This window comes from Oncorhynchus mykiss, chromosome 13, assembly GCF_057628025.1.
Source record: "Oncorhynchus mykiss isolate SJ-2025 chromosome 13, ASM5762802v1, whole genome shotgun sequence".
In the NCBI taxonomy this organism is placed as follows: Eukaryota; Metazoa; Chordata; class Actinopteri; order Salmoniformes; family Salmonidae; genus Oncorhynchus; species Oncorhynchus mykiss.
The window spans coordinates 42,369,546-42,384,263 of NC_143034.1; the positions used below are offsets into that span (position 1 = coordinate 42,369,546).

General features: G+C 40.7%; 1 protein-coding gene and 1 long non-coding RNA gene across 2 annotated transcripts in view; both read left to right on the forward strand.

The window, feature by feature from the left end:
- LOC149978890 (uncharacterized) overlaps nt 1-14,718 on the forward strand; it is a 699,006-nt gene that overhangs the window by 373,065 nt on the left and 311,223 nt on the right. The gene's annotated exons all lie outside the window — the stretch shown is intronic.
- Nucleotides 69-13,757, forward strand: LOC110486148 (uncharacterized). Its single transcript, XM_021557537.3, has 8 exons — nt 69-397; nt 7,572-7,601; nt 9,172-9,492; nt 9,632-9,946; nt 11,743-12,039; nt 12,215-12,535; nt 12,724-12,861; nt 13,066-13,757. The coding sequence occupies exons 1-8, from the start codon at nt 367-369 to the stop codon at nt 13,395-13,397; spliced, it is 1,785 nt and encodes a 594-aa protein (XP_021413212.2). The 5' UTR covers nt 69-366; the 3' UTR covers nt 13,398-13,757.

A 14,718-nucleotide genomic window follows, 5' to 3' on the forward strand; every position in this document is an offset into this window, starting at 1 on the left:
GATTTGATTTGATTTGTTGTGCGCAGGCGGAAGATGGGTGGAATCGGTGACCAAACCAGAGAATAACCACATTAGTGGGCCAGGATTTCCTGTGCTGTGACAGTATATGCCCTTCATTGTCATTGTAACTCTAACACAGGAAACTTGTAGAAGATCACACATTGATCTCTTGTACACGGAGAGAGCTTTGCCAGAGCCTGATAATTTAACTCTCAATTTTGGTTCATCAAAAATTTTGGTTTTGCTCATCAGTTTTAACTCATTTTTAACTTCAAACAGTTGAATCTGGGGTAAATATTGCAACAATTTACTGCAAAGTGTTGGCGATAGTCATACCTGATATTGGAGGACACTACAAGGATCAAGATGGTGACAACTCTACTCTTTGTGGCATTAGGTGAGTATTACAGTAACTCAGTTACTGTATTACAGTAACTCAGTTTTCATAAAGGACAGTCTTTTAAGTGCCTTACATGAACAACAATATACTATACTGTATATAGATTGGTATCTGTGACTTCTGCTTTATCCAAGTACAGTATAATATTGTCTCTGTCTAGCGTAGCCTTGTTTCAATAGCCTGGGATGTATATATTGGATATTAATATCAGCAACGCAATTTTAACAGGCAAATTTGTGAATTCTGGTATCCATGAACATTGCTAACGAATGACTTGTTAACGAGAGTCACAAAATAAAACCAACCTAGAACAAAGGACTCATTCCGATTTCTACTCTCACACAGCCGTGACTTACAAGTTAGAAGTTGATGTGCTTGGTGTACATATCCCAGAAAGGTTGTGCAATCTTGCAATTATTAACTTTGATAGAAAATCTATCAAAAGAGACAGGATGTTGAAACCGTGGAGAAGGAGACACCTGTCCGTCTGCGGGAAAATTACACAGAATAATTCTCTAGTGATATCGCAGTTTACGTATTTCTTCATGGCTCTCCCGAATGGAGGAGTCTGTTTATCCAGCAGGCTACTAAAAGAGGCACATCCAGTGTTCAAAAGGTGGTCTTTTTGCTGTTATACAGATTAAAGCCTATCATTTTCGGTGGATTGACAATGGAACCCTGTTTAAAGTATCCTCCTTTTAAACGAAGAGGCAGAGCAAATGTTACAGCAAATAATATGGCTAAACTCCAATGTACTGAAAACAATTTAGTGGAAAAAATGTACAAGAAAGGTATCATGTTTACGAATCAGATTGTGAATGAGGATGGTAAAATTCTCACACGAGCAATTAACATTCGCATATTGAGAAGTATCAATACAAAAGTATATGTAGCGATGTGTGCTGAGAGTCGGGAAGCAAAGTTTGGTGAGTGAGTGTTTAAATAAATGAACACAACATAATACAAAAATAAGAAACACGAACAACGCACAGAACTGACACAGAAACACATAAAACAGATGAAGTTCAAATTTATTCTGGTTTTTCTTCTTCTATAAAGCAAACTTTAACGGTTGGACTTGGCGACTCTCTCCAACTCATCCTTCTTCTAGTTATGTTAGGTTTTATGTTTTTATATGATATTGATGTTTTTTCACAGTTTTGATGTCTTCACTATTATTCTACAATATAGAAAATAGTAAAAACAAAGAAAAACTCTGGAATGAGTAGGTGTGTCCAAACTTTTGACTGCGAAAGTATTCACCCCCTTGGCATTTTTCCTATGTTGTTGCCTTACAACCTGGAATTCAAATAGTTTTTGGGGGGTTTGTATCATTTGATGTACACAACATGCCTACCACTTTGAAGATGCAATATATTTTTATTGTGAAACAAACAAGAAATAAGACAAAAAAACTGAACTTGAGCGTGCATAACTATTCACCCCCCCAAAGTCAATACTTTGTAGCCACCTTTTGCAGCAATTACAGCTGCAAGTCTCTTGGAATTTGTCTCTATAAACTTGGCACATCTAGCCACTGGCAATTTTGCCCATTCTTCAAGGCAAAACTGCTCCAGCTCCTTCAAGTTGGATGGGTTCCTGCTGGTGTACAGCAATCTTTAACTTCTTATGGCTGCAGGGGCAGTATCGAGTAGCTTGGATGAAAGGTGCCCAGAGTAAACATCCTGTTCCTCAGTCCCAGTTGCTAATATATGCATATTATTATTAGTATTGGATAGAAAACTGTTTGAATGATGTCTGTGAGTTATAACAGAACTCATATAGCAGGCAAAATCCTGAGAAGAAATCCAAACAGGAAGTGGGAACTCTGAGGTTGGTCGATTTTCAACCAAGCCCCTATTGAATACACAGTGGGATATTGGTTATGTTGCACTTCCTAAGGCTTCCACTTGATGTCAACCTTTTTTAGAAACTTGAATGAGGCTTCTACTGTGATATGGGGCTGGATGAGAGCTCTTTGAGTCAGTGGTCTGGCAGAGAGCCAGGTCCTGGTCACACGCATTTCACATGTGCGTGACCATCATTTCGCATGATGCGTTCCATGGCTTTTCTACAGACAATGGAATTCTCCAGTTGGAATGTTATTGAAGATTTATGCTAAAAACATCCTAAAGATTGATATTACACTTAGTTTGAAATGTTTTTACGGCCTGTAATATAACTTTTTGAACTTCTTGTCCGACGTTCGGCTGGACCTTCGCGAGCGTTTGGATTTGTGTACCTAACGCGCTAACAAAAGTAGCTACTTGGACATAAATAATGGACATTATCGAACAAATCAAACATTTATTGTGGAACTAGGATTCCTGGGAGTGCATTCTGATGAAAATCATCAAAGGTAAGGGAATATTTATAATGTTATTTCTGATTTCTGTTGACTCCAACTCAAAAAAACAAAACAATTCTGAGCGGCGTTCTCAGATTATAGCATGGTTTGCATTTTTCCGGAAAGTGTTTTTGAAATCTGACACAGCGGTTGCATTAAGGAGAGGTATATCTATAATTCCATGTGTAACACTTGTATTTTCATCTACATTTATGAGGAGTATTTCTGTAAAATTGATGTGGCTATGCAAAATCACTGGATGTTTGTGGAACTAGTGAACGTAACGTGCCAATGTAAACTCTGATTTTTTTTGATAAATATGAACTTTATCGAACAAAACATACATGTATTGTGTAACATGATGTAAAGCTTATTTGAAATTGGACACTGTGGTGGGATAAACAACAAGATTACCTTTAAAACGGTATAAAATACATGTATGTTTGAGGAATTTTAATTATGAGATTTCCGTTGTTTTGACGCCCTGCACTTTCACTGGCTGTTGTCATATCGATCCCGTTAACGGGATTGCAGCCCTAAATTAAGTCATACCACAGATTCTCAGTTGGATTGAGGTCTGGGCTTTGTCTAGGCCATTCCAAGACATTTAAATGTTTACCCTTAAACCATTTGAGTGTTGCTTTAGCAGTATGCTTCGGGTCATTGTCCTGCTGAAAGATGAACCTCCGTCCCAGTCTCAAATCTCTGGAAGACTGAAACAGGTTTCCCTCAAGAATTTCCCTGTACTTAGTGCCATCCGTCATTCCTTCAATTATGACCAGTTTCCCAGTCCCTGACGATGAAAAACATCCCCACAGCATGATCCTGCCACCACCATGCTTGGATGGTGTTCTCAGGCTGATGAGAGGTGTTGGGTTTGTGCCAGAAATAGCATTTTCCTTGATGGCCAAAAAGCTCAATTGTAGTCAGAGCACCTTCTTCCATATGTTTGGGGAGTCTCCCACATGCCTTTTGGCGAACACCAAACGTGTTTGCTCATTGTTTTCTTTAAGCAATGGCTTTTTTCTGGCCAATCTTCCATAAAGCCCTGCTCTGTGGAGTGTATGGTTTAAAGTGGTCCAATGGACAGATACTCCAATCTCTGTTGTGGAGCTTTGCAACTCCTTCAGGGTTATCTTTGGTCTCTTTGTTGCCTCTCTGATTAATGCCCTCCTTGCCTGATTTGTGATTTTTAGTGGGTGTCCCTCTTTTGCCAGGTTTGTTGCGGTGCCATATTCTTTAAATTGTTTAATAATGGATTTAATGGTGCTCCGTGGGATGTTCAAAGTTTTGGATTTTTTGTTTTATAACCCAACCCTGAGCTGTACTTCTCCACAACTTTGTCCCTGACCTGTTTGTTGAGCTCCTTGGTCTTCGTGGTGCCGCTTGCTTGGTGGTGCCCCTTGCTTAGTGGTGTTGCAGACACTGGGGCCTTTTAGAACAGGTGTGTATATATATATATACTGAGATCATGTGAGACTTAGATTGCACACAGGTGGACTTTATTTAACAAATTATGTGACTTCTGATGGTAATTGGTTGCACCAGATCTTATTTAGGGTCTTCATAGCAAATGGGGTGAATAATATGCATGCACCACTTTTCAGTTTTTTATTTTGTTGAATTTTTTTGAAACAAGTACTTTTTTTCATTTCACTTCACCAATTTGGACTATTCTATTACATTAAATCCAAATACAAATCGATTTAAATTACAGGTTGTAATGCAACAAAATAGGAAAATGCCAAAGTGTTGCGTTTACGCACTGAAGGTAGGTAAGGAGTCAAACGCAGGAGAGCAGAGATGTCAGTGTAGTGTATATTTTAATAAGGGCAGGTCCAAAAAAAACGGTACAGTACAATACCCAAAAACCAACGCCCAAGACAATGGGAACTAACAGTAAGTAAGTAAGGCGCAAAAACACAACGCACCTTTCTATAATAAACACACGCAAAATACACTGAGGAAAGCCGAGGAGGAAAAATATTCCTGCACAAACCTAAGCGGGGAAACAGGGGTAAATATGCACACAGAAATTAAAGCAGGTGTGAATGAACCAAAGACAAAACAAACAGAAAAGGAAACATGGATCGGTGATGGCTAGTAGGCCTGCGATGCCGACCCGCGAGCACCGCCTGAATAGGGAGAGGAACCACCTTAAATTTTTTTGCAAGGCACTGTATATAATTTTTTTAAATTTTCCACCAAGTCCTCCAACTAGAATCTAGAACTCGAAACTAGAATCTGAGTAACTGTAACACAAGCTATATCTGACATACGTTTTGCATTAGCTCGGTGGTAGTTTATCCAAATTAAAATTTTCAGTAGTTATTTACACTTTTGACATGTAGCGGTGTAGCTAACTACTCACTGTATTTTTTTCTGTCCTGAACCACTGGGCTAAGCCGATGCACTCCTCTATCTGGCTCACATAGATCTCCGTACACTGTTAACATTTGACTCTAGAGTTAAGTATTCTTCCAGTCATGTTTTTTTTTAAACATTTTGTATTATATGACATTTCAGATTTACATATGATCATTTTTCAGGAGGACGTTGTGCTGCAGTGAATTACTTTTTCAAAGTAACTTTAGTTACGCAAACTATATTTCTCTCAACGGCAGCTTCACAGTAGCTCAACTTCGTCCTCCAGTGTGACATTGGTAGCTTCATAAACTATATTTTCAGAGTAGTTCCCCAACACTGCTGACATATTACATAAGGAAATAACATTAGTCAACATCAAGTGGAGAAACCTTTTAGCAAAGTAAAGAGTTGAGAGACATTTAATAGCATTTTGCAGAAAGCAGGATTAAGCCAATTTTAAACAAAGGAAGAGTGCCATATTGTAACGGTTTTCCTCCTCTTCTGAGGAGGAGGAGGAGGAAAGATCGGACCAATGCGCAGCGTGGTAAGTGTCCATATTTTAATGAAATATAACCGGACACTGAATACAACAGAACAATACAAATAAATAAAAAGCGAAACAGTCCTGTATGGTAAACACAGACACAGAAAACAACTACACACAAATCATAGTGGGAAAACAGGCTGCCTAAGAATGGTTCTCAATCAGAGACAACGATTGCCAGCTGCCTCTGATTGGGAACCATACCAGGCCAAACATATAGAAATAGAAAACATAGTATGCCCACCCCAACTCACGCCCTGACCAAACTAAAACAGAGACATAAAAAAGGAACTAAGATCAAGACGTGACACATATTGTGTGAAACTGATTCTAAAAATGTAACTTTCACTTGTATACCGAACTGTTGGTCTGTGAGAGTATGGCAAATGTTAACCACAACAAGTGAACTTCTCTACATGAGAAGTACATCTCTAACAGGGCAGTTTCACAAAGGAAATGATTGAGCTTGACATACAGTGCATTCAGAAAGTATTCAGACCACTTCACATTTTCCACATTTTCCGAGCTTGGCACACCTCTATTTGGGGAGTTTCTCCCGTTCTTCTCTCCAGATCGTTTCAAGCTGTGTCAGGATAAATGGACTCTCCAGAGATGCTCGATCGGGTTCAAATCCGAGCTCTGGCTGGGCCACTCAAGGACATTCAGAGAAATGTCCCGAAGCAGCTCCTGCATTGTCTTGGTTGGGGTCCTGAGCTCTCTGGAGCAGTTTTCATCAAGGATCTCTCTGTACTTTGCTTCATTCATCTTTCACCTCAATCCTGAATCCCAGTCCCTGCCGCTGAAAAACATCCGCACAGCGTGATGCTGCCACCACCATGCTTCACCGTAGAGATTGTATTGGCCAGGTGATGATCAGTGCCTGGTTTCCTCCACACGTGACACTTGGCATTCAGGCCAAAGAGTTCAATCTTGGTTTCATCAGACCAGAGAATCTAGTTTCTCATGGTCTCAGAGTCCTTTAGGTGCCTTTTGACAGACTCCAAGCGGGCTGTAATGTGCCTTTTACTGAGAAGCAGCTTCCGTCTGGCCACTCTACCATAAAGGCCTGATTGGTGGACTGCTGCAGCGACTGTTGTCCTTCTGGAAGGTTCTCCCATCTCCGAAGAGGAACTCCTCCAGAGATGGTCACACTCTGTCAGAGTGACCATCGGGTTTTGACATGCACTGTCAACTGTGGGACCTTACCTCTGACATGCACTGTCAACTGTGGGACCTTACCTCTGACATGCACTGTCAACTGTGGGACCTTACCTCTGACATGCACTGTCAACTGTGGGAACTTATATAGACAGTTGTGTGTCTTTCCAAATCATGTCCAATGAATTTAGTTTACCACAGCTGGACTCCAATCAAGTTGTAGAAACATTTCAATGATGATCAATTGAAACATGATGCACCTGAGCTCAATTTCGAGTCTCGTAGGAAAGGGTCTGAAAACTTCTGTAAATGAGGTATGTCTGTTTTTATTTTGGAAAAAATTAACAAAAATGTCTGAACCTGTTTTCAATTTTGTCATTATGGGGTATTGTGTGTAGATTGATTAGGAAGGCAAATTATTTAATCCATTTTAGAATAAGTGAAGGGTTGTGAATACTTTCCGAATGCACTGTATAACCATCCGGCTTTACAAATGGTGTAAATACCACAACATGGAAACATTGTCTGTTTGCTTGGTTTACATTTAAAGTTGTTTATGAACGTGTCAATAACTATCTACATAAAGCGTTCTAATATTTACAAATGTAACAATAACAGTTCATGAGTTAAAACATTAAAACCTTGTGATTTTTTTACTGGACATTATAGTAAGGTGTTATCCATTTAGAAATGGCAACTTCAGTAAATGTGTATTCAATTGTAATGTTTTGGTTGTCTGTGTTTCTCCCCAACAGCTCATCAAATGGTGTTGTGTTCATTGGCAGGTAAGTGTTAATTTACACTGAACGAAAATATAAAACACAACATGCAACAATTTCAATGATTTTATTGAGTTGCAGTTCATACAAGGAAATCAGTCAATTGAAATGCATTCATTAGCCCCTAATCTATGGGTTTCACATGACTGGGAATACAAATATGCATCTGTTGGTCACAGATACCTTAAAAATAAAAGGTAGGGGCGTGGATCAGAAAACCAGTCAGTATCTGGTGTTAACACCACTTGCCTCATGCAGCGCGACACATTTCTTTCACATAGAGTTGTTCAGGCTGTTGATTGTGGCCTATGGAATATTGTCCGACTCCTCTTCAGTGAATGTGCAAAGTTGCTGGATATTGGCGGGAACTGTAACATGCTGCCGTACACATAGATCCAGAGCATCCCAAACATGCTCAATGGATGACATGTCTGGTGAGTATGCAGACCATGGAAGAACTGTGACATTTTCAGCTTTCGGGAATTGTGTACAGAGCCTTGCGACATGGGGCATCAGATGAATGGAACAACAATGATTGCCATCGATAAAATTATATTGTGTTTGTTGTCCGTAGCTTATGCCTGCCCGTACCATAATCCCACCGCCACCATGGGGCACTCTGTTCAAAACGTTGACATCAGCAAACCGCTCGCCCACACAACGCCATAAACGCTGTCTGCCATCTTCCTGGTAAAGTCGAAGCCGGGATTCATCTGTAAAGAGCACACATCTCCCGTGTGCCAGCGGCCATGGAAGGTGAGCATTTGCCCCCTGAAGACGTTTACGACACCGAAATGCAGTCAGGTCAAGACCATGGGGAGACTCAGATAAGCTTCCTTGTGACGGTTTCTGACAAACCTATTTTCATCAACTGTCTGGGTGGCTGGTCTCAGATGATCCCACTGGTGAAGAAACCAGATGTGGAGGTCCTGGACAGTGTGGTTACATGTGCTCTGCGGTTGTGAGGCCGGTTGGCCGTACTGCCAAATTCTCTAAAACGAAGTTGGAGACGGTTTATGGCAGAGAAATTAACATTTAAATCTCTGGCAAAAGCACTGGTGGACATTCATGCAGTCAAGCATGACAATTGCACCCTCCCTCAAAACTTGGGGCATCTGTGGCATTGTGTTTTGTGACAAAACTACATATTTTAGAGTGGCCTTGTACTGTCTCCAGCACAAGGGGCACTTGTGTAATGATCATGCTGTTTAATCAGCTTCTTGATATGACACACCTGTGGATGGATTATCTTGGTGAAGGAGAAATGCTCAGAAGGATGTAAACATTTGTGTACAAAAATTTGAAAGAAAAGGCTTTTTGTGCATATGAAACATTTCTGGGAGGAAACATGGGACCAAAACATGACATTTGTGAACACAAGTCCCCAAAAGGTTTTATGTAGCATGTTTGAATATCATTTAAATACATTTAAAAGTACACATGAAATAAGTCCAAAAAGATTGAGTAGCACGTTTGTAACAAAACTTTGAATAGAACATCTTTCACCATACTGACAGTTAATTTGCTTATTGATCATTAATTAATTTTCCCGATCATCTCTTTTCCTCTTTGTGAGCTGGTGAAGAGATCAGGCTGGTCGATGGCACTAGTCGCTGCTCGGGGACAGTAGAGATTCTTTACAAGGGCCAGTGGGGACGAGTGTGTGGCCAGAAGTGGGACGTAAACGATGCCAATGTGGTGTGTGGCCAGCTGGGCTGTGGGAAAGCTGTGAGTGCCCAAGGTAGTGCCCACATAGGTCAGGGTAGTGGTGGCAGGCCTACTTGGCTGGATGATGTTGGGTGTAAAGGCACTGAGAGCTCCCTCACAGAATGCTCACATGGAGGATTGAAACACCATGACTGTTTACAGGCTCAAGATGCCAGAGTTGTCTGCTCAGGTAAGAAAAGTCCCTCTGTTGCTATTGTGGTTGATAAAAGTCGAAATACCTGGATTTAGTTGTGTCAACTTGGCATTGATTTAGTTGATAAAAATGATACTGAAATGCATTTAATTGTCAAATGTTCTTTCATGCCTAGTTAAACCTAATATCAGACTGGTCAATGGGAGTGACCTCTGCTCTGGGAGGGTGGAGGTCTATCAAACTGGTCACTGGCGAACCGTGTGTGACGACGTGTGGGACTTGAATGATGCTGCTGTGGTTTGCAGACAGCTTGGCTGTGGGAGAGCTGATAGTGCCCCAGAGAGGGCCTACTTTGGTCAGGGCAGTGGGCCCATCTGGCAGGATGATGTTGGCTGCTCTGGCACGGAGTGCTCCATCACACAGTGCCCACACACAGGAGGAGGAACACATAACTGTAATCATGGTAACGACGCAGGTGTTATTTGTTCAGGTAAGGTTTGCCTTGTCTAGACATTTGGTTTGAATTGTTTGAATTGTGCAGAAAGGTCTCGTTATAGAGAAAATCCTAAAAAGCATATTACTGCAGTATTACAGACTGCTCTGCCACCTAGTGGCCTGATTTAGTGCTATATGACCAGATGAGGGCAGCCTAGAACAGAGCATGTGTTTAAGACAGTATGAAGATGAGCAGAAACATTTATTAATCTATTAAATAGATTATTTCTCTCCCCCATCTACACACAATAGCCCATAATGACAAAGGGGAACATGTTTTTAGAAATATTTCAAATATATTGAAAATTATATACAGAAATATCTAATTTACTTAAGTATTCACACCCCTGGCAGTGATTACAGCTGTTAAGTCTTTCTGGGTAAATCTCGAAGAGCTTTGCACACCTGGATTGTACAATTTTTGCATATTACATTCAATGTCGTCTTGGTAAGTAACTCCTGTGTATATTTGGCTTTGTGTTTTAGGTTATTGTTCTGTTGAAAGATGAATTTGTCTCCCAGTGTCTGTTGGAAAGCAGACTGAACCAGGTTTTCCTAGAAGATTTTCACTGTGCTTTGCACTATTTCGTTTATTATTCTTCCCTAAAAAACTCCCTAGTCCTTACCGATGACAAGCATACCCATAACACACTGGAGGTTGGTGGCACCTTAATTGGGGAGGACGGGTTCATGGTAATGTCTGGAGCGGAATTAGTGGAATGGTATCAAATACATCAAACACATGGTTTCAATGCATTTGATGCCATTCCATTCGCTCGGTTCCAACCATTATAATGAACCGTCCCCCCCTCATTAGCCTCCACTGCCATAACATGAGGCACCCAGTGGTACTCAGTGATGTGTTGTGTTGGATTTGCCCCAAACATAACACTTCACATTCAAGAAATAAAGTTAATTTATTTGCCACATTTTTTGCAGTTTTACTTTAGTGCCTTATTGCAAACAAGATGAATGTTTTAGAATATTTGTATTCTATACAGGCTTCATTCTTTTCACTCTGTCATTTAGGTTAGTATTGTGGAGTAACTACAATGTTGTTGTTCCATCCTCAGTTTTCTCCTATTACAGCCATTAAACAATGTAACAATGTTTCAAAGTCTCATGGTGAAATCGTTGAGCGGTTTCCTTCCTCTCCAGCAACTGAGTTAGGAAGGACGCTTGTATCTTTTTAGTGACTGGGTGTATTGATACACCATCCAAAGTGTAATTAATAACTGCATCATGCTCAAAGGGATATTCAGTGCCTGCTTTCTTTTTTTTTTACCCATCTAACAATAGGTGCCCTTCTTTGCGAGGCGTTGGAAAACCTCCCTGGAATTTGTGGTTGAACCTGTGTATGAAGTTCACTGCTCGACTGAGGGACCTTACAGATAGTTTTATGTGCAGGGTACAGAGATGAAGTAGTCATTCAAAAATCATGTTGAACACAATTATTCCACACACAATGCAACTCATGTGACTTGTTAAGCACATTTTTACTACTGAACTTATTTAGGCTTTGCCAAAACAAAGGGGTTGGATACTTATTGACTCAAGACACTTCAGCTTTATACAGCATTACATGGTCATTTGGTTTTTTTAAACTCAGAAAACATAATTACACGGTATTGTTTGTAGTCCAGTGACACAAAATGTTAATTTGAATCTATTTTAAAATCAGGCTAAAACACAACAACATGTGGAAAAAGACCAGGAGTGTAAATACTTTCTGAAGGCACCCCAGGTTGTGGTTACTGTTGCCTGACTAAACTACATCTCTTTGACCAACAGGTGTTGTCTTGCAGAAGCCTTCACTCTCCACAGACCGGTCCTACTCTGCCTTCTTGCATGGAGAGGAGGTCCAGCTCACCTGCACTCTTCCATCCCATATCCTCTGTAATGCTGTGGAGTTCATCTTCTATCTGAATGGAGACTCCGTCATGACTGTGACCGTTGGATCCTCACAGCCCAGGGCTACTTTAACAAAGTTTAAGACGGACGCTTCACACCAGGGCAGTTACAGCTGTCTCTACAGAACACACTCCAACGGCAAAGCCATCAGCTCCCCTTACAGCAACGTTACTAAAGGTGAGGTGGTAGTTGGGAAACAAGTGCTGCCTAATCTATATATATATATTTAAGATTCATAGCCTTGATAGAGATGAGAGACTGATTACCTTGTCCATCACACACATATTTCTCAGTTACAAGGTGTGAATATGGAATCACATTACTGTCATATTGCTGTTTACTTTCTTCCAAGTGATCCTGCTACAGCCCAACATCTCTCTCAGTCCTCCAAATGGAGGGATGTTCTGGGGACTTCAGGGGCCAGAGGTGACCAGGGGCCACAGCTTCTCCATCATCTGCTCCATTCAGCCACAGTATCCCGGAGGCCTCTTCTATCTGGACTTCTCTGGTTCCAACAGAACAGAGACTACGCCAGCAGTCAACCACTCTGCCTGCTTCCACTTCCCTGTTGCAGAGTATAAAGACCAGGGGAAATACAGCTGCAGCTATGGAGTCAACATCTCCACGTGGTCATTCAGGTCGGCTAATAGTGAACTAGCTGTCACCATTAGAGGTAAAATAACACGTGCTTTACATTTTTTAATTTAAAATAACATTTACGTGAGAGAAAAATCATAGTATTGTAAAATGATTCATAATCCTTCATATCACTTTTTTTTTATTTTTATATATCCTATGAATTGGCCATCTACAAGTCTTGATCTGTAGGCCTAAACCTTGAAATACCTACCTTTTCCTCAGCCTCTATGGTCCCCATCATTGCCTCTGGAGGGACTGGTGGGCTAGCACTCCTGTTTCTGCTTCTGCTTGTCATCTGTCTAGTCAACAGGAGGACCAGGAGGAGCAGCAAGCCATCTACAGAGACTGACCAGAGAGAATGTAAGTGCTGTGACTGTACTGCAAACAAAGGCTGAATCTGAACTTAATTTACACCTTGAGCTTGAAAAGTTGAGTTAAGCAGCATCTCAAAATTGACTTCAAAGACTTTTGTCGACATCATTTCGTTCTGATGTTTTTAAAAAAAGTTTTTAATCCCCAGCGTTTCCTGTGGCGAATATTAACGAGCAAATTGTTACGCAACAGGTATTGACAACAGACACAACAAAGGCGAGGACGACAAAGTAGAAGAGGAGGAGGACTACGTGAATGTTGAAAACGTCTGTGGTGAGAGAAGTCTGGAGAGCGGGAAGGGGGAAAAGAAGAATGGGAAGAAAAAAGGGCGCCGCTCCGGGAACACGGAGGATGTCTGTTTCAACGAGGAGGAGGGTGAAAGGGAGGGAAACGTTTACAGAAAGCGTGTTTGTGGTGGGTCTCGTGAGAAAGTGAATAGTGCAGACGACGCTGAAGACTATGTCTCTGTCTATGACAATGTTGTAGCGCAGGGCGTGAACGAAGACATTTATCAAAACTATTAGGAGGAGTAACAGTGGACTGCGTGTCACTAAAGCAACTCATTGGCATCAACATGTTGATGTGTAAATAAAGTTAAGTAACAATAATTCAGAAGCAATAGTATAGCAACTACGGTTGCTATAGTTGACACTGAAACGAGACATATGACATAATGGTATTGCTCTATTTCATTTAGCTTTTTGTAACCAATCGAAATGTTCAGCATATTTGATCCATTGGGTCAAATCCGAACTGTCGTTTTTTGTATGCGTCGGTGGGGTGCCACTTTCTGTGTCTTTGATCAGTTCCAGTGTTGTTGAGGAACTAGCATTATGTATAAACTGTTGGTTGATTGCACTAAAATAAACAGGAGTCTCATTGCATGCTTTTGAGTTGAACTTTTATGTCTCCACTCCTTCTTTGAAGAGGAGTAGAAGGTGTTCAACCAAGTGAGAAAAGGTCCAACCATAAATAAATAATATGAGCATTGGGAAGTGAAAGATGTGACTCTCGACTCACTGTTTTGGGCCTTTGCCTTCCTAATCCACGTCCGTAGGTCAAGACCATCAAGCTCTCACTTTTGATTCTCCCTGGTTTATCTATCAATCATACAGGGTACATGGGCTTTACGGAGAACACAACCGTCTACCCTTAGAGTGACAGAGGAGCTGTGCACAGGAAATGCATCCTCGTATAGAGTAAAATCTTACATTCGCCAGACCGTCTGCGACAGAGACTGGTCATCACACGTTTTACCAGAAAGCTTGTTCGGTTCTACCAGAGAAAATACCTTCCATTATTTCTGACATGAAGACCAATATAGTGAGAAGTCTCCTTTACCTGACAATGGGTGAGTTTATCTTGCAAAACGTGCAATTCAATTTCATTTCTGTCAACAAAGGGGGAACAAGGCTTTGCTTGAAATGAATGTTTTTTAACGGCTGCTTATTGGATGAAAGTACTCAGGGATGAATCCTACATTCAGTTGAGAAATGTTCATGTCACCGTTTCAAAACGTTGTCAAAAGTCAAATGACCTATCAATGGTTCAGTAAAGGGGTGGGTTTTCTCAATCATATCATTGAGCAAAAAGGAAAGACTGACTCCTGACAGATAATTGATAAAGGCAATATTGATTGTTTATGCCAACACATTTAAGAATATGTTTTAATACATTTCAATTCAGAATACAATATCCATCCAATCCATCCGGTAAAAAAAACTGAAGCACAGATTGGTCACTTTTTAAAAATAATTTTGCACACAGAAACTAGAGGCTATGAGTGACTTGGTCAAAAAGAATGGCAGCGATGGCAACGATTGCCATATGTTGGCGCTTTTATAA